At 43.3% G+C, this 21,027-nt stretch overlaps 1 protein-coding gene across 1 annotated transcript; it reads left to right on the top strand.

Moving 5' to 3' along the window:
- The first annotated feature begins 676 nt into the window (after nucleotides 1–676).
- prkacaa (protein kinase, cAMP-dependent, catalytic, alpha-a) lies at nucleotides 677–21,027 on the top strand. The gene is made up of 10 exons (XM_080010261.1): nucleotides 677–821; nucleotides 14,257–14,318; nucleotides 14,694–14,822; nucleotides 15,612–15,710; nucleotides 15,821–15,903; nucleotides 15,988–16,114; nucleotides 18,005–18,100; nucleotides 18,853–18,975; nucleotides 20,427–20,591; nucleotides 20,878–21,027. Exons 1-10 carry the CDS (start codon nucleotides 776–778, stop codon nucleotides 21,001–21,003), a joined length of 1,056 nt encoding a protein of 351 aa, XP_079866387.1. The 5' UTR covers nucleotides 677–775; the 3' UTR covers nucleotides 21,004–21,027.

A 21,027-nucleotide genomic window follows, 5' to 3' on the forward strand; every position in this document is an offset into this window, starting at 1 on the left:
GTCGGCGGCGGTAACCGCGCCGACGCGTCGTCTCCATCGTCGGGGGGCGGGACGCAGCCGCCTGACGGGCAAGTCCTATTGGCTCAAATCATTCGCTGTGTCCGCGCGTGTCCAATCGGCGGTTGTCTTACGATAACGGTGGCCGAGGTATGGCCCAATCCGAGTCGACCGGGGGGGCGGGCCCAGCTGGATGGACGTGCTGGAGTTTCTCGCTGTGGTCCGGAGATTAATGGAGAGGGGCTGTTGACTTTAGGCAGAGCCTGCTAGATGGTCGCTCCCAGGAAGCTCCGACTTGACGCCGCGGGTTTTTTTTTTTTTTTTTAATTCATTAATTCGAACAGCAGCGTCGGTGTCGTTAAATTAATATTTTTTTTTTTTTTTAAACATCCAGGTATTCGCTGCCGAGGCCCGGCTGCACAGACTTAGCACCTGGCTAGCTGCTAGCCGAAAGGAGGCGCAGGCCAGTGTCGAACGGTACAGGTAGTTAACGCTAGCAGGCTAGCTGGCTAACTAGCTCGCCAAGGGTCGTTGGAAAACAATCCGGTTTTCGACGGCTAGTGTCGGATGTGCCTGGCTGGAGTTTCTCAAAGTCGCCCCAGAGAGGTGGCGGGTGGCAGATTTACGTTGGCGGGTTAATAATGATAGCTAGTGAGAGCTAGTGGTTAGCTAGCCGCTTCACCCAGCCCGGCAGTGAGTCTGCAGTGAGCACCGCTTTAAAGGCTTGTAAAGGAGAAAGTCAGCCCGAGCTGAGGGACTCGACCACCGGACTGCAACCATGGGCAACACGCCCACCGCCAAGAAGGGCAACGAGATGGAAAGCGGTGAGTTCCTCTCCCCGCTGGACACCGCGGTGGTATACCGCGATTAATGGCATGTTCACAAATAAGGCGCTATCATTTTTATGTTGCTGATAATGGCAGTCAGTTGTAACCGTACTCAATTCTCCGTTCTTGACAGTGTGAATTCTTAATGCGGAGTTGTATTATATGTTGTTAACCTCTTTATTGTATATTGCCATTTTAGATCTATCTATCTATCTATCTATCTATCTATCTATCTCGTCTAAATACCGAATGGCTTTTAACAACCCCTTCTCAACTTGTGTATTATTTCCATCTGTAGGCAATAATGGAGCCTATTAAGGCAGTTCTCTGAACCAAAAACACCATACGCCCTTGTGGATTAAGTCCACATAGCGATGATATAATAACAGCAAAGCATATTATGCAGGCATTATCATATTTTGTGGACAAGCTCGTGATGAAATGCCCCAGGTTGTTGTTCTCAATGGGGCATAAGTAACACAGCCTTACACCACATCACAGTCTGGGTCCGTATGAACGCTTCCTCTTATTTCCCCTCTTACATTTTTTTTTTTTGGGGGGGGACAGGCTGGGAAATGCATATCAGTTCCTGACAGAAAGTTGTTTAACCAACGGTTGACTTGCACGTGAATACTTGAGATTTGGTTCAGTTGTTCCTAAAATCAGAATCAGAAATACTTTAATAATCCCAGGGGGAAATTACTTCACTAAAACACGGGCTCAACGTTTTATAAATGAATTAATGTTATGCCATTGATGTGTGACTGATGAGAATTGAAATTTCATGTAGTAATGGGCCCCTCTAAGCTTCGCACAACTGTCTTTGACAGTAAGTGTGTGTAAGTGTGTGTGTGTGTTTGTGGGGGGGGGGGACAGAGCCAGCAGGGCGGGGTCATATGATGCTGGTAGTGTGATCTTCTCCAGGCTGAACCTTAAAGTACAGAAGTCTCTTGAACATCATGTGATGATTAGCTTCTAGAACAAGAGCACTTTATGTGTCCATGTGCCCAAACCACCTTTTTAAAATTTTTTATTCTAATATCATTGTCGCATCATCTTTCCTGATTTTGTAAGCTTTAATCATTGCCATCTCTGATTTTAAACAATTTCTAATAATACATGGCCAGTATTGCCTGATAATGGCCAGATTATTATCAATGATGTTATTATTTTTTTTTTTTTATCTTGGCACACATAATCTAGTTGGATTATTTTATCATCACAGGAAACAACAAACAAAATAAATATTTATGCTCTTAGAAAATCAAGGCGTGCATTAAGTCTCACTTTTATATGAGCTCAAGAAATCTGCCAAAAACTCAGGGCAATAGTAAATGTGTAAGGTTGGATTGATGGCTACGCGATGATGTGAATTTCATTGTTGTCCGTGGTGGAGTAGAATGACAGAACACAGCAGTTTAGGGCTCTATCTCTGGAGTCGATACATTAGATTAGGAATTGTAATGTATCTCTCATCACCATGTGAAAATGCGGAATGTACGCATCCAATATCTGGAAAGAAAAAAAGCGACTATCTGTGCAGGCTACGCCTCCGCACTCTCCATGTCGGCCCATTATCCGATCTGACAAGGCCTTTCAAACACGTGATGTAAATGCAAACATTAGAGATGGACAGACACATGTGAAGAGTTAACTATGGGTGTTTTGACATAAAGGCCCTTTTAAACAAATCAAACTCAGTCCTCTTTAAGTGGGCCAACTGAAAAAGAGCTATGATTGGGTCTCAGTCCACTTACGTTTCACAATACTGGTCCTTTAGAACTCAGACCCTTTTTGCTTTGTATTGTGAGTAGTTTTCAGGTGAACAAGATGGCTGCACCTGCTTTGTCCATTTTCTTGTTTTGTACTAGTGCTACTTATTTCTAGAGAATGTTTAGCTGGCTGTGACATACAGTTGGTTTTGATACTGTAACAAAATGTGCTTATTGTTAATCGCTTTGGTTAAACGCGTCTGCTAAATGACAATGTAAATAGAATCGCTCAAATAACATCTGTAGAAAATAAGGGCTGGATTTGCTGTGATGGATGTGACACTAATAAATGATGCCGAGCCATCCAACGGTGGAGCTCCAGTCAGAGAGCAGATGCTTCAAGATGCCGAGTCAAGCAGTTGCAGTTAATTAGGATGTAGTTGTAGATTGTAGAACAAACAGTACAGCAAGCAGTTACATAAGCATAAAGTTGAATAAGGATGCATTTATGTATGTTTTTAGAGAGACAAGAAATTATTGTTAATACTAGGTATTGTCAAACATAAATATCAATTCAGTATTTTCTAAATGAATAACTATTTACAATGAGATAATAAATAAATAGACGCTGAATCAACCTAACCCCAAACCTCCCAATCGCAGGGAAGGTGCAGCCTCTCTCAAGTGTCAAATACCACTAATCCAATACACACATATACAAATCCAAAATCAGAAAACCACAAACGGTCTCTTTTTTTCATTATTTTGATTTTGTTCTGAAGTTAAAAATAGAACACGGAAAAAATGGGCTACTTATTGCGGGAAGCATGGTGGCTCCCCCATCTCCGTGCGCTCCCGGGAGCAGGGCTCTGTTCCGGCTCCGTGCGCGGCCACCACGCTCGGAATGGAACGGAGATGTAAATAAGGAGACCGAGCTGTTATGAACATTCTGGCGGCCAGGGAAGATACGTTTGTGGGGCGAAGGGGCCGTAACTAGATAGAAAACTAGTGTAGGCTGTAGTAACTCATGATTGAGTGGGAGAATCACTGACTCTAATGCATGCTACTCTTATAGAGTGTTAGGGGAAGGTCAATGCCGAGTATGACCGCTCTACGTCATGATTCAGGCCCGCCCAAAATATCAGGAACACAAAAATGGTGAGCAACAGTTTAACGGTCTAACTCCACATTTCAGTACTACATCATTCACATGTTTTTAGCAATTACTTTTCTAGGACGTATAATGAGTTTGGAAACAAATCTCAGAATGAGCTTCACAGGGACTTTAACAATAGGTATTTTCAACATAAATTTACCTTTGCTCCCTAAACGCAAACAGCGACAGATTCGATAATGGTCAGTATTAAGTATCAAAATTATTATTTCCAAACACAAATCTGACAAACTGATAATTAAGTTGAGCTTTTAATATATCGGATGCATACTTTTCAAAACTCACTTTTTAAATGTATGCGCACAATAACGTGAATGCTTTCTCGGGCCGCTTTGTGTTCACAATGCAAAAATCAAAGAACTCAAAACGAGCCATACTCGGACCACCTCCTGAGGTGGTTTGGGTTCGTTTTAGAGGGGTCTCATTGTTTGGAGTATCCACATATGCGCAAAAATTCTTACGGGGGGGGGGATACACCTGTTGTGTGGAGGTACTTTGAGATAACATCTCACAAAGAGTTTTGCATAATGTGTCAAGAGGTAGTGGACAAGACGTCCATTACCAGCACTAGGAAACAAAGACTTCAAGATTCAAGAGGTTATTTGTCACGTACATATATATACTTCACACATATATGCAGTGGAATGTCATAACACCTGGTGATTACGCACAATAAGCTCCATAAGCTCTCAAAATACTAAAATGTGCGTAATCGACACGAGGCGGCCACAAGGGGCGGCGCCACAATCGCGATTCTGGGTTCTATAATTACATAATTGAATTAATTGTCTGTGTTGTATTAAATATACATTTAAATCCTCCTCAATGAAACTTCCCTTAACTTACCTCCAGTACTTGGCTCACAGAGTAGAAGTCCTGGGACGTCACAAAGCTTCAAATGGCTCAACAGAGAGAAACTCGTATATGAAAGATATCACATGTATGTTATCAGGATAATAACATAGTAATTAAAGAAACATTATACTCATAATTTTGTTATTAGTCATTTTGTAAGAGTATATGTTTATTTCATACTTGCCATAACATACTCCTCGTGCATGTCATTGCACCTGCCTTGACTATTTCCTTAGATTTTTTAGATTGGTTCTCCATTGGTCAGTCTGGAGCTAACAATGTAGATGTTAATTCCCCAAGACAATTTACTTTTTCGTTAAATTGTAGTTGGTAAAATCCAAAACGTATGTTTCTCTGATATCCCAGTGGGGGAATCACTTGTCCCAAAGCAGTTTTGTGAGGTGGCAGTGGCACTGTTGAGTTTTCATCCATAACGCACCACGGAACTCAAGTGTGCTGGGTCTGAACAGGTATCTGTGAAATGAGCCTCAGCCGCTCGTCGCTGCTAGAGTGTGGGTGTGAAGAGTGGCCTCTAGTCTGCATGTTATGTTAACCCTTGGCTATGTCCCACTGTTTCAAGGACAACTGTTCGTAGTTGTCACAGCACAATACTTTATTAAAATGTTTTGATAATTTGGGTAGTGGGGTTAGCATTCTGTAGGAGTACTGGCAGAGCACTGCCAGTTGGAAGTTAGTAAAGTAGATTTAAAGCCGTTTCCCCGTCGCTAAGTACTAGCTCAACTCAACTCGCCTCACCTTTTTTTTTTTTTTGCCATCGGGCAAAGGTTGTGGGTAGTACCTGGTAGGCTTGGGCGATCGTGCAAAATTCCAATTTCCCTATGGTGATGAAATGTTTTAATTTTTCAATTTAAAACAATTTTTTTTTAAATAAATAAAACTCTGCTCCAATTCTCTGAGTTAGGTTTGGGTTTTTATTTTTTTCTATACAATTAAGAAACTGAGTAAATAGACTTTTTCTATGATGTTATATGTTGCTATATTACAATTAGAAGATTTCCATATAGAGCAGCAGGCGGGGGGATGCAAGCACCTGCCCCCTGGACACCAAGGTGCCCTATTTATTAGGTGCGTGTTTTTTTTATTTTTTATTTTTATTTTTTTTTATTATTCATTTATCGGTTGATCTATTTGTTTATTTATTATTTATTTATTTTAAAGGGTGAATGGGCATCGAGGTAGCGCATTGTCTGGGCAAGATATGCATATTCATGACGTACGTATCCTCGGCGCACCCGCGATACCTGCACAGTGGCGCGCAGATCACAGGCGTCTTATTTATATTTTTATTTAAAAAAAAACAACAACATTTGAGCACCTGCCCCTCCTAATGTATCTGCATGGGCATCTGTCATAAATGTCAAACCGTGATCGATGGAGTCATTTAACGATTTAATCATAAATCTGCCTGTACCTGGTACTGTTTTTGGTATCACCTCCGTCAAAGTTCCAAGCAAGCTGAGGCGATACCAAAAGGTGACGAGAAAAGACGGCGGACTACTTACTGGTCAGAGAGAATCATCACTGCATCACTGGGACATCCTGAACAAACCCGCCATTTCCCAAACTCCCCTGTTTATTTCCGCAGTCTTTTGTGTTGTTGCCTTCAGCCTCTTCTGAAATCAAATGTCTGCTTGCCATGACAAACAGCCACATTCCGAGAATCAAGAATGCCATCCCTACGATATCCTCCATTGTTTCCTGTGTGCGTCGCGTTAAAGATGACGTCACGGCAGTATCATGCTGCGTCGCTATGACGACGAGCAACATTGAGGGGATACTATCTGCAGTGGAAAACTAACTACCTGGTACCAAAAGCGAGTCGAATTGAACCGATACCATGTAATGAAAACACGCCACTACTGTAGTTCACATGCCACGCTTCACATCCTTATTAGCCTGATCGCTGTGGGCCCCCCCCCCCCTGATCCCCAGAGACAGGTGCAGACCAGGGGTCCAGAGGCCCGCACCCAGGAGCATTTTCCACTGAGCAGAAAATGCCCACACGGCCCAACAAATCAAGTTGGGACAGACCTGGACAGGATGTACAGACAAACCGTTATTTTTGATCAGGTTGCTGTTCAAAGGGAGACAAGCTGCTTTAATGTGAAGAACTGAGCTCAGGCCCACAGGAAGGATCAGGGCGGACAGTTTGAGCGGCTGCAGGAAGTGGAGGAGCAGCAAAGGTCCAGCCCAGCCTCTGCTCCGCACTCTCCACCACTCCAGTGTTAACCTCAGCAGGGCGGTCCAGGTCAGGTTCCAGTCTTGGGCCCTAAAGGACAAACCCTGTGCTACATATTTGGGATTTCCCATTTGCAAGAGATTACCAGGACTTGGTGAAGAATTAAGACACAGCCTTTCCAGTCTGGAGCTCTACGTGATGTTTGTTCTGCACAGGCTGGCAGAGAGGCTTCTTCACCGAGCAGGGCCATGTTTCGGGGACCCAGGCAGTGGAGAGGGCCGACGTTGCCAACAACAGGAGGAGCTAGAGCCCTGCTGGAGTGAGTTTTTAGTCTGAGGGTGGAGCCATCTTCATGGTCAGTCACAGCCTGAGTTTGAGGAGATCTGTGTGTTTTAGTATGTCTATGTGTGTGTGCATACCCCTGAGGTCTCTGTGTATCTCGTAAAATAAAAGGCTCTTTGCCTGGAGATGTATTTTATATTGGATACCTTTTTGGGTAGGAAATTGTGGCGAGGTGCTGAGTCGTGTGTCCATACACGACATCCACAAATGCACACACACTAGGGTTGTCCCAGTCAACTTTTCAGTCTCTCTCAATCGGTCAATATTTAGAATCATGTAATCCAATCTGATATTGGTATCATGCAGCTACATGTTTGAAATATGACCAATCCAATATAGGAATGTTAAAGTAATTTGGCTTGAATGCTTTAATAAAAAAAATAGCATACTTTTGTGCTGTTTATTGAGCGCTGCAAGTATAAAGTATCTTTAGATTGAGTAGATCGTATGCATAACTTTTCAAACTACACTACTGGAAACCTACCAGATTGTCGCCTGAAGTTTATTTGTTTTGCATCAATGTTAATCTGATACATTAAATTAGCGTAAACAATTCTGTGAGCGACTTGTTATTGTTATACCGTTTTTGTTTGCCTTTCCTCTGACTTTTGTTATTTTATTGTGGCAAAGTTCAGTTACGTTTGTCATAGGGATGCTAATTTAGAATTTTTTTTCTGACCAATAGCCGACCCTCGTTAACGATCATGAACCGTTATCAGACAAGATTAAAATGTACTATTTAGAATGGACGAATTTAAAAAAGGTATATCGTGATAATGGCAATATTTGTAATTGTTGCCATAGAGATGGCATGAGTACTCGCTTTGCACATCAGTATTTGTTCAACGTATAGAGTAATCGCATTTTTTAATTTTTAATAGAGGGTGCACACAATTAGGTTGGAGAAAAATGATTGCATTATTTTAAATAACATATAATCCAGTCACACACTGTTAATTCATTCATTCAAAAAGTTTATCATAAATATAGCATTTTCATTTCGTTACCCTCTTTTGTCTGTAAACAGCTTAGCTTACCGTTGTCGGCACTTTTGTTTGGGAAAGGACCTCACCCGGCCGTGGGTTGTATAAGCTGTCTGTCCTCTTACGGAGGAAACAACTGGAATCAACTGGTGCAGTATTCCCAGTATTGCAGTATTGTTAACCGCAAACAAATTGCAATCTCATTCATAGCAGAATTAGGGCTTTAGCTGGTTATGGATTTTAGCATGTGAAGAGCATCCTTATGCACTTGAGCCTTAAAGCAATGTACAGCTAAAGTTCAACAGTGCACGTTTTGTTCAGAATAGAAAATGAGGCATATACGAATCGCAAACCGGTTTTAACTTTAAAGATGCGACTACACCGATACGGGGACCCCTAGTTCGACCTAAATGTACCATGAACCATTCAATGGCCCGATTCTAAAGTAACAAATCGGTGGACTGAAGCTTTGCTGCTAATCCTCCTTTAGTATAAACCAAGCTGCTGCGGAAGACTCACTGATCTAACGTTACAAGTCATGTTACTCTCACGCCGTGGAACCGACACCCGAACACTTCTTCCTCGCGCTCTCTCTCCCTCTCCGACTCCGTCTCGCCACACACGCACCCACACACCAGATCGTGCACACACACCTTCCCCCTCGCGAGACTTGTGAACCGCCTGCAGTAACCAATGCATTCAGGGTCATTACAATATAAAATTATATATTACTATATCAGAAGCACAATAGATGGATATTATAGTTATTATAATAGATATTATTATATCAAAATGCCATAAAGTAACAAAAACACCTGGTATTCCCTGATCTTTTATGAAATATGTGTTTGAAGGTAAGCAATGCCACTTTATGAATGAGAATCAGAATTGGTTTATTTTCGCCAGGTACATTTACATATACTAGGAATTTCTTACAGTGAGGTTTGGTGAGCTTCAGTACAGACCATTAGCATTCAAAAAAAGAAAGCTTAAAATTCTGGAAAAAAGGAGAATAAAAAATAATAAAATTGGAAAAAAATTATATTATTAAAAGTTTATTATATATATTACACACACACACACAACATTTAAGATACATGATTTTGATGGTATTTGTCTGAGAAATTTTTGTAAGTGTCCTGTTATTCTGCATAACAATGACATTTTGAATTGAGCCATACCATATGATGGCAGATTTCTTTTGGATTTCGTCAAGTATAGAATCCTTGCGGTAGGAATGGAAGTATCATATGCGGTGAAGCCAGAGGTTTACACCTCTAGTAATTTCCTGCCAGCCTCAGTTTGTGGCGTAAGTGCCAGTTACATCATAGCCTGTGTATTTGAATTTGCTCACATAATAAAGTGGCACCCTGTCAAAGTGCAAGTTTCACACTGTCTATAAATATCTTCATGGTTCATGTCTGCGCCACGTGCTTGTGTTACAGGGGGGAGGTTTCTATTTGTATTCACTCAGCACTTCCTGCCCCCATTGTGAAAGGGGCTTTGTTGTAGACGAGCGGCTCACCCTTGATGCGTGTCCCTATCGGGACACATCTGCCATGCACGGTACTCTGCCACAGACAAGACGAGGAGATGCACCGGAGGAGAAAGGTCCAGCACACAGCGGTACGCTACACAGATTATAAAGCTTGGTGCGGTCAACAGGATAGGACAATGGTCTCGTCTGCTCGGGATCAGTCAACAGGTGTGCTGGCTGTGTGCGCGCTCAACATGAACCAAACACATTTGTGCAAACCCTTTGACAGACATTCTTAGCATTCATCATTCATTTTAAGCTTTTTTTTTTTTTTTTTTTTTTTTTTTTTTTCATTAAACTAATGATTTTCATGCCCAAAGGGAATTTGCCCCTAATTAAGCATATATAGTCAAACTCTACCAAAACCTAAATTGTATTACAAACACGTAATACAGTTATTTGAAGTGGTTTGGACAACTCCAGATTTATTTTTTATATTTATTTTGTATTTATATTTTCTTGATTTTTTTTTTTATTAAATTTTATTTTTTTTAATTGAACTTGAAATCACTCTACGTGTTAGCATTTTATTTTCTGAAAGAAAGTCTTTGTCAGTGTGACACGTTTACAGGCATCTACTGTATTTGTAATGCCCTACTTGTGCAGACTTGGAATTTTTCACACAAATAGGCCAATTGATAAATACTTAAATACTTACTTCAAATACCTGCTAATCTCCTCGCAATGCATGTGAAGCAGTGTTTACCTACTCTCCGCTCAAGTGCAAAGCCAAAATCAGTTTTCTGTCTTCTCCAAAATGGCTAGATGGGGACAGGGACTTTTCATTTTTTGCGGGCCTGACATCCAAATTTAACTTTGGATCAGTGAGCTCCAACATGCCTCCCAACCCTTCCTTGCGTCAGTATGGGTGGGCCATGGCAGCCCAGGGGAGAGATGTACTGTAGGATTGATTTGGAAGATCAATTCAGCGCTGGCACAGCAGAATCCAGGGATGCAATTGGGCAGGGAGCAAAAGTTTTTCTGGTTTGTGTGTCCCTGTTCTGGTAGCATCCCTTGATATCGCTACTTTTATCTTGAAATAAATAAAAAATAAACCCAGTTAGACTTCAGAAGTATTTCATCACAGCAGAATCTGATTGGTTCTGCTAATGAGAGAAAGTTTTGGTAGCTTCCAAATGCTTTCACTTGCTCTCAAGAGTCTCGACTCAGGCCTAGTTTTCTGCTGAATACCGTCTCTGGGTTAGATAAATATAACATCTAGTGTTGGTGAAGCCCCTCCCCTTGGCGACCATGTTTAGATCAATTGTGTGTGTGTGTGTGTGTGTGTGTGTGTGTGTGTGTGTGTGTGTGTGTGTGTGTGTGTGTGTGTGTGTGTGTGTGTGTGTGTGTGTGTGTGTGTGTGTGTGTGTGTGTGTGTGTGTGTGTGTGTGTGTGTTAACGGTAGACGGAACTGCAGAGTACTCTGTGTGCAGAATAAATATTGATACAAACCAAGCGAGGATTCAATTGATCTGCAAGTGTAACGGGACTGGTGCTACTGTGGACATTCTGCTCGGTGGATGCCACTTTCTGAGCTCTGCGGCCCGACACTGTCCGCGTCACCGTACGGAAGAGACAGGGGACTACGCTGCTTTCACTGAATGAGCGGCGCTGCAGATCTGACCGGGGTCCTCACAGCAAGAGGTGTGAGCGGGTCATGAGTCGCAGGTTTTAAGGAAGAGAAGAAAAGGGAGACTTTGCAGTGCTAATGTGTGACCGGAGGAGCTCCAGGAGGCACGCAGGGAAGAAGGAGTTATCCTCGCGGTCCGCGGAATCAGGGTCGCGCTCGGCAGAGTCTTCAGCACCAGAGGTGCCGATAGTCGTCCCAGATGGTAAGTTCAAGAGATTCTGTAAAGGGAGGGGCCTGGTTTTGAGAGACCGGCCATCAGGCTTGAGTGAGTCACGTCCCACCCCCACTGTAGCCATGGCAGCCAAGCCTCCCGAAATTGAACAAAAGCAAACCGATGTGTCGATGGGACTTTTTTCCAGACCGATTTGTAGTTTAGCAGTTAAACTGCAAACTAGGTTTGCAAAGTCTCCCACACTCTTCATCGGTCAGCTCTGGTTGCATGTGGAATACACACGCCATAACTCAATGTGATTGGAAGTGGCAATTGAGCAACTTTTCACTGGAAATGTTTTCTCCCTGGTGACCAGTCTGCTTATACTGCTCTCTATGGGGGTGACGTGGTTTTAGACATGTTTATGCGAACTTTGGTCTTTAGCATTTTTGCTGGCTTTCTCCATTCCTATTGTTGGAGTTTTTTGCCTCTGGAGTATTTGCAGGAAGCCACATTCCTTCTGTATTGTGCTTTTTAGTTTTGGTTATGTGTGTGTGAGAATATAGTCTAGACCATGGTTATATTTAAAGGCCATCATTTTCTATTGAAATGAATGTGTTGTTGAGACTGATATAGAAACATTTCTTCCCACAATTAGTTAATCTCCTATTTTGTAAATTCCCTGTTAATTAAATCTAAAAGGGCATTTCAATCATTTATTTATTTTCAAATTTCATGACAATTTATAAAGCTTGTATCGTTTTCTTTTAGTTTGGAATGGATGAACTGCCTATATAAATGGGGTTGGCGGCAGAACTTATGAGCTTTGCTCTTTTAAACAGAAAGTTTTGGCTTTACAATGACCTTGATTGATGTTCAATGCCGGGCTATTTTTAGCAGCACAATAAACTAGCAGTAGGTCAGAGAGCTGGGGCTCAGTGTTTGACTGACTTCCTCATCCAGAAGTTTAACATTGGCACCCTCCTCCTCCATCTTGTGCCCCAGGCTCGCAGTGGAAAAAAAAAAAAAAAAAAAAAAAAGTTTCCTCCAACGTCCTTTGCACCGGCAGATATGCCAAATATGGACGAGCTGATGGTTCCCATTGAGCAGTTTGATTAGTCCCATAAAGATAAGGGGGAGAAGAGTGAACTTCTGCTTATGAGCTTCCGCTTGAGTTTAGCTTCAGCCTTTGGAATAATGCTATGTAATGAAAAGTAAAATAGCCTATCTGGCGGCCTGCTACGTGGATGGGCACTCGGCGCTCACGGCCGGGTGGGGCGTCTGGTCGGCTGCAGTGGGGCGGGCCTCCCCCTTGAGCGGGGCGAGGGTGGGCATGGGGGTCCCGCCGACTTGCCGGCATTGTGGCCGTTTTGGGTGGGCTGGGCGGTCTGTCGGCAGGGGTCCCTGCCTGGCGCCCAACGCCCTGGGTTCTGCGGCTGCATCTTGTGCCTGCACTTGGAGGTGGGTTGTATGTGCGCACCCCTGGGGTGCGGGGTCTCCTCGTGCTCCCTGGGACTGGGTTATGCTCCTCGGGGCAGGGCGTGGGCGTTGCTGTGAGGCCCTCCGGCTTCTCTCAGGGCCTAGGGTTCTCCTGTGGCCGCTGGGCAGGGTGCTTTCCTGCTGCAGTAGGGTGTCTACGTTGCTGCCGAGCTCGGGGGGAACCTCAGGGCCCTTTCCGCTGCTTGGAGGGGCCACAACATAATACCGAACTTATACACCAGAACCAACTGGGATAAGTCAGGTACTCTCACCGGTGGACACATTTATTTATTTATTTGTGTGTGTGTGTGTGTGTGTGTGTGTGTGTGTGTGTGTGTGTGTGTGTGTGTGTGTGTGTGTGTGTGTGTGTGTGCGCACACACACACATATACACACCACCACACCTGCTTAGAAAGCACCCGAGCACCCTCCTTGTTGCATTCCTCTCATTTTTTGCCATAACTATGACAGGAAGAGGCCACATGCCCAGTTGTAGTTCTTGTTTTCCTGGACCTAATTAACTGTGTTTCAATACATGTTGTCGTCCAATGTTTATATTTTCATGTAAATGTTGCTTGGTTCTATGTTTATTTGTCTCACCCGTGGTGATTCTCCCCCTCTTGGAGTAGTGATCAGTTGTTTATAGACCCAAACATGATAAATAGTTCTTCAAAGAGGGGGGTTGGTGGTGGTTCTCTGTAACCAAAAACTGTGCTCTTGTCATCCTATAGGTCGTCCACTGGACAGAGTTATTGCAGCAGTTCTTGCTGATTTAAGAATTAATAAAGAGTTGCATTGCAGGTTGAGAAGTTGAACTCCACTTACAGACTAACTCTGTCCTAGATGCAATGGCATACAAATACTTTGTTGTATGGCCAGCCTGCTGACAGCACAGGTTTAAAAAAGGGAAAAAAGTAAAATAGCCAGTTATTTTCCATATTTTGGAAGAATTCAGCTCGCCCTAATTATTTGTTTGTGTGTCAAGAAAATGTGAGACGTGCTTTGGCTAACTGGTGCAGGGGAATATGATATATATATATATTCCCATGGCTAAGAATTCTTCATTTAGTTACAGCAACTTACAATCTTAGAATTGCGTTGGTTATTGGTTACTGTTTTGGGCCTCTTCATGCACGGACAAGATGGAGGTGATTAATATCTGGCAGAATTCAATTGTATGACATGCAGGATGTTTTTATGTTTTTGCTGGTTTGGATACAAAGTGTTGGGCAGAACCAATCATAATGAATAGTTATATTGTATATTATGTTGATGGATTACTGATTGCCCATTTCATTTGGACATGCATTTAAGTTGACCGCACGAAAGGGATGAACTCTTTGTAACGATTTGCATGTTTCTGTTATAGTGAAGGAATTCCTTGCCAAAGCAAAAGAAGATTTCCTCAAGAAATGGGAAAATCCCGCACAGGTAAGAGGCCAAAGACACATAAAAATACGCCTGCACATTCATGGAAGTAGTACAGCCCTGCTCAAACGTATCCATTTATGTTTAGTGCAGTGTGCCCTCTGCTGGACATTAGAATGTAAGCATCCTATACAAATACTAGGATGAGAACGTCAACCCAAATGGCAATAAAATGTTGTATTTGAAGTTGAAATAATCTCGCCATGGATTGTTTGGAATTTTTATTTATTATTATTATTATTATTATTTTTAATGGCAATTAATTTTATACCACTTTTTTTTATTTAAGGCAGCGTGGGGTGAATCCGTGGGTTTCCATGTATGTTGTATTTGATGTGTCGTTGACCTTTCCTCCTCCTTTGCTCCGCTGTCTTCCAGCAAACTGCGGCGTTGGACCACTTTGAGCGTCTGAAGACCTTGGGTACCGGCTCCTTCGGTCGAGTCATGCTCGTCAAGCATAAAGAGACGGGCCAGCATTTTGCCATGAAAATACTTGACAAACAGAAGGTACAGAGTCAGAGGTGTGGCCATTACGGGGCTTGAAGGCTGTCAAGTAAAGAAAAAAAAAAGTGTCTATTATTCTGGCAGCACTGAACAACCTCCTAATCATTAGTAACCCTTTTAAGTGTAAAAAGCCTCTACCATAATGGAAAAACGGAACAATATTCTCTACAGACTTATAGACAGGAAGGATGGAGCTGCTTTTTCACGTTAGCGATGTGTGAACATTTCCGATCAAATTTGCAATGGTTTCTGTGGTAAGGTCAGTTTGATTCTGGATCAGGAATCCTAATTTGGGGAAAAAGAAGGAACTGGAAGCATGGAAATAGACATTTACTGTACTAATCCAGTAGTTCTCAAATGTTTTGGTTTTTTTTGGGGGCGGGGTTTTCAAGCCCACTTTGTATGTTTATGAATATGTTCTACGCCCTAATATCATTTGCCCTCAGTCAATCCTGAACTAAACCAAAATAGCAGAATTCGAGCAGAGAATGAAAACAAGATGGTTGACGGAAATTGTGGATGATAATTTGTGTAATGATGAAAAGTGGGACAGCACAACAACAACAACAACAACATGGAGAACTTTTATAACTAAATATCATTTGCCCTCAGTCAATCCTGAACTAAACCAAAATAGCAGAATTCGAGCAGAGAATGAAAACAAGATGGTTGACGGAAATTGTGGATGATAATTTGTGTAATGATGAAAAGTGGGACAGCACAACAACAACAACAACAACAACAACATGGAGAACTTTTATAACTAAATTCTGCCCCCCCCCCCCCCTCCAGGTGGTGAAGCTGAAGCAGATCGAGCACACGCTGAATGAAAAGCGCATCCTCCAAGCTGTGAGCTTTCCCTTCCTGGTGCGGTTGGAGCACTCGTTCAAGGTAAGCAGCACAGACCGTCACACACACTGCGCACTCAGAGTTGCACGTTTTCCACAGTCACAGTTTTTGGGATGGCTGAAATGAGGCTTGATCTCTCGCGCTCTCTCCAGGACAACACCAACCTCTACATGGTAATGGAGTACGTTCCCGGGGGGGAGATGTTCTCTCACCTAAGGAGAATCGGCAGATTTAGGTGAGTGACCGACCAAAGACGTTTCGTAGCCCTGCCACGGCTCAAACGGCGGCTCCGGCTCTGACCTGCGGACTTGTCTTGCAGCGAACCGCACGCCCGCTTCTACGCAGCACAGATTGTACTGACATTCGAATACCTGCACTCGCTGGATCTCATCTACCGGGACCTGAAGCCCGAAAATCTGCTCATCGACCAGCAGGGCTACATACAGGTGTGGGGTGGACGCTGAAGCCATTTTCAACCCTTTTTCCTCATTGATTCCCATTGTACAAATGCTCTAACCTGAGCTTAGTTGTGCTTCCCTTTTACATTTTACAAATGAAGATACTTGGCAAGAGTCACATGCTGCCGAATGCTTTCTTCCATTTTGGGAGAAAATACATTTTAACTTGTAATTAATAGCACACACACACACACACACACACACACACACACACACACACACACACACACACACACACACACACACACACACACACACACACACATAATAGGCCTGGGTTAAAAAAAATAAAAGGATTCTGCTGTATCAATTTATGAATATCTGGAAACTATACTGTGCTATTCTACTACTTTGCTATATCCGCTATACTTTGTTTGGGACTATTTTCTGATTGAATTAGTTACCACCATCGTCAAATGAATGGAAATATGTCTGTATTTGAAATGTATTTGAATTAATCCGTTCTATTAAATATCGAACTAATGTGCATTACATGGTATTCAGGAAAAGTTTGCTGCAATTCTTATTTTTTATATATATATATATATATATATATATATATATGTATATATATATATATATATAGTGTAGTTGTTATAAAATATTGATATAGACTCTAAGGGCGTAACGATTCACCAATACGAATGGGAAACCGGTTTTAAGGTTAAAGATGCCAATACAATGCACGGACACCTGGATCAATCTAAATGTACCATGAACCGCTCAATGGCCCCATTCTAAAGTTACAAATGGGTTGAATGAAGCTTTGCTGCTGATTCTACTTCAGTATAAAGTAAGCTGCTGTGGAAGACTCACTGATCTAACGTTGCAAGTCATGTTACGTTCAAAATAATTATTTGTTTTATTTGGAGACACGGGGAATGGGACGCCCAGTGGACTGGAGATCGCTCCCTCTCCATCCACTGTCCTGATCCAAGGCGGAGTGGGACAGCCCCTGAGTTCGGTTCAAAATGTTCGCTTCATTCAAGTCGAAAAACAAACAAAATTAAATGGATCTAAAATGAAAAACACGGCGCAACTCTGTCTGGAGGAGAAGAGGAAAGAACTCTCCAAGTTCTTCGGTTTACGTTTTTCATATTCCGTATGAGTGAGGAACTAAGGCAATTAATTCCTCTACATCTTTCTCTAAATTCCTGTTCCGCCTCAGACCTGCGCTGCGTCCCAAAGCGCCGTTCAGAGCTTCAGCTGATTAGGATATTGTAACGTTCTAGACTGGAAGAAGCCACGCGGTTGTTATTACACACTGAGGTTTGTTCCCTTCCAGGCTACTGTTTTGGCCATAACCTACGCCGTTGAACCCACGACCAAACTCTCTCTCTCTCTCTCTCTCTCTCACCCCCCCCCCCTCTCTGTCTGTTCTTAACTCTGTCTCGCCACACACCCCCGCACCAGATCGCGCGCGCACACATTCCCTCTCGCGAGACTTGGGTACCGCCCACAGTGAAACACTATGTCCGAATCCCAATATATATTAGATATTATTAAATCTAAATGCCATAAAGTAACAAAATAATTTGTCTTTCATGAAATATTACTATTTAAAGGTAAGCAGTGCCACTTTTGCGGAATTGGCTTATATTAATTTGTGATGGATAATGAATGTCTACATTAAACAAATGTTAAGAACTGTATCAGATTTGATTGTATGGCATGCCACCGAATGGTTCCATATTAAAACGTGTCCTCCCTGAATCCTACCGTAGCCCACGTGTCCAGAAACGTGTCGGAAGTCTACCTCAAGTCCATATCAACACAGATTCTCGACGCCCGGCCATAACTTGCTTCCAGGTTGCCACTGTCGTTGTTTTCACGGCGGCGTGTGTTCATCACTCACGGCCGATGCTCTCATTTCTCCAGGTGACAGACTTTGGGTTCGCCAAAAGAGTGAAGGGGCGAACCTGGACACTCTGCGGGACCCCTGAGTACCTGGCACCAGAGATCATCCTCAGTAAGGTGAGCGCTCTGGTCACTCAGGCCTCTGTCTGGCGAGCTTAACTTTGGGGACTTCATGTTTCAGGTTCCCGTGGCTGGGAATCAACTGTCACAGTAACTGTTGCCATTTTTTGTGATGTAGATGACATTATCTCTGCTTTATTTGTGAGTAAGAATATTAATAACATTAAATTATAAGCGCCTTTCGCAGAACCCAAGAATACTTACACATGTGTTCACGTTAGGCACGCAGGATTGATTTGCTCAACTCAACTTAACTCAACTTAGTCTTATTTTACCAAGATTAAAAGTGCATTTGTGTTAGATTTTTCTGTTTGAATCAAGGAGGTCGTCTATTTGAATCAATTACACAAAGGTGAGCGGCCTTTCAGGTAGCCAGGAAATACACTGCACTGTTTTGCAATATCCGCTCATGCACACAACTCATTTCCCCCTTGTCTGAAACCCCTTTGTCCCACATTTCAATGTGCAAAGTCAAATCATTTTGCAGCAAATATCTTTAAGTTCATTAAAATACTTAAGCATTAACGACCAGTGGTGGTAGTACACTCCTCCTCTCCAGGTAGAATAAATGTGTTCTGTAACCCAGTTAGTTTACCAACCAACCAGAATCTCCCCATAGCCATGTTTATGATGGTGTGAAAGTCATTGCTTTGCATTTTGTCATTGGTGTCCTCGCACGTTGTAACTTTGGTACGTTGTTGCTGTGGAAATGATCCGTCATCGCCCTATCTGCCACCCCCGTGTCGCAGGGTTATAATAAAGCTGTGGACTGGTGGGCTCTGGGAGTGCTGATCTATGAGATGGCGGCTGGATATCCCCCCTTCTTCGCGGACCAGCCCATTCAGATTTATGAGAAGATTGTATCAGGGAAGGTGAGTTTGTGGTGAAAGGGTTCTTAATAGATTTGGCACAATCCCATGGCACATTGATGCTCCTGCGAGCATATTAAAGTACACATATCCGCCAGACGTGCGTGTGCGCGTGTGTGTGTATGTGTGGCCTCTGCACCACCAATATCTTGCGTTTTAACAAATTGCATCACTCTTACATTTTCCTCCTGATAATCTTTGCTTCGTGTCACATGTAGCATCCGTAGGTAAACAAACAGCCTGACAAACGTTGCCGTTGTCACACCAAGACAAAAAAGTTTCACTGCAGTTGTCCTGAAGTACCGTGAACCGAAATGACCCGCGGGCAGATTTTTCTCTTTACTTTCTGATCGATTGAACAATGACATTGATAGTCTTTATTGATCCCGATAGTTCTAAAAAAACAACACACACAGCCGGTTCCCCTGTCCACGTGTCGACGCACCACAGAACGTTAGCGAGGGCGCGCGGCGCTCCAGCTGCTCTGATTTCCCCTTCTGGATCCAACGGAGCCGCGCCGCTGGTCACGCGTGAGGAGCGTGAATTGAAAGGCATTGTGCCACATTCCACTTTGGATCGTTTCGGAGCGGGGCAGTGGCGACGCCATAGTAGGACGGAACCTGACGGGAACGCCCGTGTAAAAGCTTTGATCTGAGAGGCTGAGTTCAGACTGCCCGGCCGCCAGCCCTGTAAATATCAGCAACATTTTATTCCATTATGAACGTTGAGACGGCACTTTAAAGGCATCTTGTTTTGTCTTTTTTGTTTGTTTGTTTTTTTCCCCCTTCTCTCGACCTCTATTTGGATTTGCGCTGCGTGTTAGGGTTGTGTGGAAGCAGTTAACTAATCTACTTTATCCTTTGTGGTCAGTGTTGTTGACTTTTTATAGTTAGAGAATTTTAAACAAGTTTCAAAAGGAATCTGAATGAGATCACCCGAGTTGCTAAGTCCACTAAAAAAATGGGAGCTGTGCGTTTATTGATAAAGTAGACAACCAAAGTGATATACTTCCGTATAATTGTACACTTATATAAATACTCCCACACAACGTGAAGGGACCCTAATGCTACGCCAGTGCCATCGTGAATTCAGTACCAGGAAATGGCGGCCCTCATGGCGCCGATCAAAAGAGCTCCGCGCTCCCACCCCTTTGGTGCACTCCGTTCAAACATCCATGTCTTTTTCTGCCGGAGACCCGCCAGATCAGCGGCATTCCGGCACCTCCTGACTTACAAATCGGGGACTAGCAGATAGTGTGACGTAACATTTGGCTGAGAAAACAGCGGTGGAGCCTGAGAACCACAGGCGATGGAACGTGCGCCGCAGCACGACGCCGAGCAGCTCTCCGTAAAGGCGGATTGTTGAAGACATTTTAACCGTCGACCATCTAACTCCGTCGTTTCGCACGCACCCCCCCCCACGGAGACTGATCCCGCTCGCGTCTGCGTCCGCAGGTCCGCTTCCCCTCTCACTTCAGCTCCGACCTGAAGGACCTGCTGAGAAACCTGCTGCAGGTGGACCTGACCAAGCGCTTTGGCAACCTCCGCAACGGAGTCAACGATATCAAGGGCCACAAATGGTTTGCCACGACTGACTGGATCGCCATCTATCAGAGAAAGGTAAGCACTGCCGTCTACCACCTCAGCGTTTAAGGCGCGGCGCCGGTCCCCCCCTTAAATTGGGACGATATATTCTGCTCGGATTAAAAAAATAAAAAATAAATAATAAAAAAACGCCGAAGCGAAATAGTTTTTTTTCCCCCGTGCAAAAATGTCTGGATTTCAAAGCTTGTAACAGCTCTCTGATAACATATGACATCAAACCCATTGTCGTTGCGACTAGATGCTGCCATTCTAGTCACTGGTGTTTATTTTTATTTTTTATTCTTCTGTTCCTCTACGTCAGGTGGAAGCTCCCTTTATTCCGAAGTGCAAAGGCCCCGGAGATACAAGCAATTTTGACGACTACGACGAAGAGGAAATCCGAGTGTCCTTCACAGAGAAATGTGGAAAGGAGTTTGCAGAGTTCTAAGTAGCACGAGCACCAAAAAGAGAC

Source organism: Zeus faber (genome assembly GCF_960531495.2).
Source record: "Zeus faber genome assembly, chromosome: 11".
Lineage (NCBI taxonomy): Eukaryota > Metazoa > Chordata > Actinopteri > Zeiformes > Zeidae > Zeus > Zeus faber.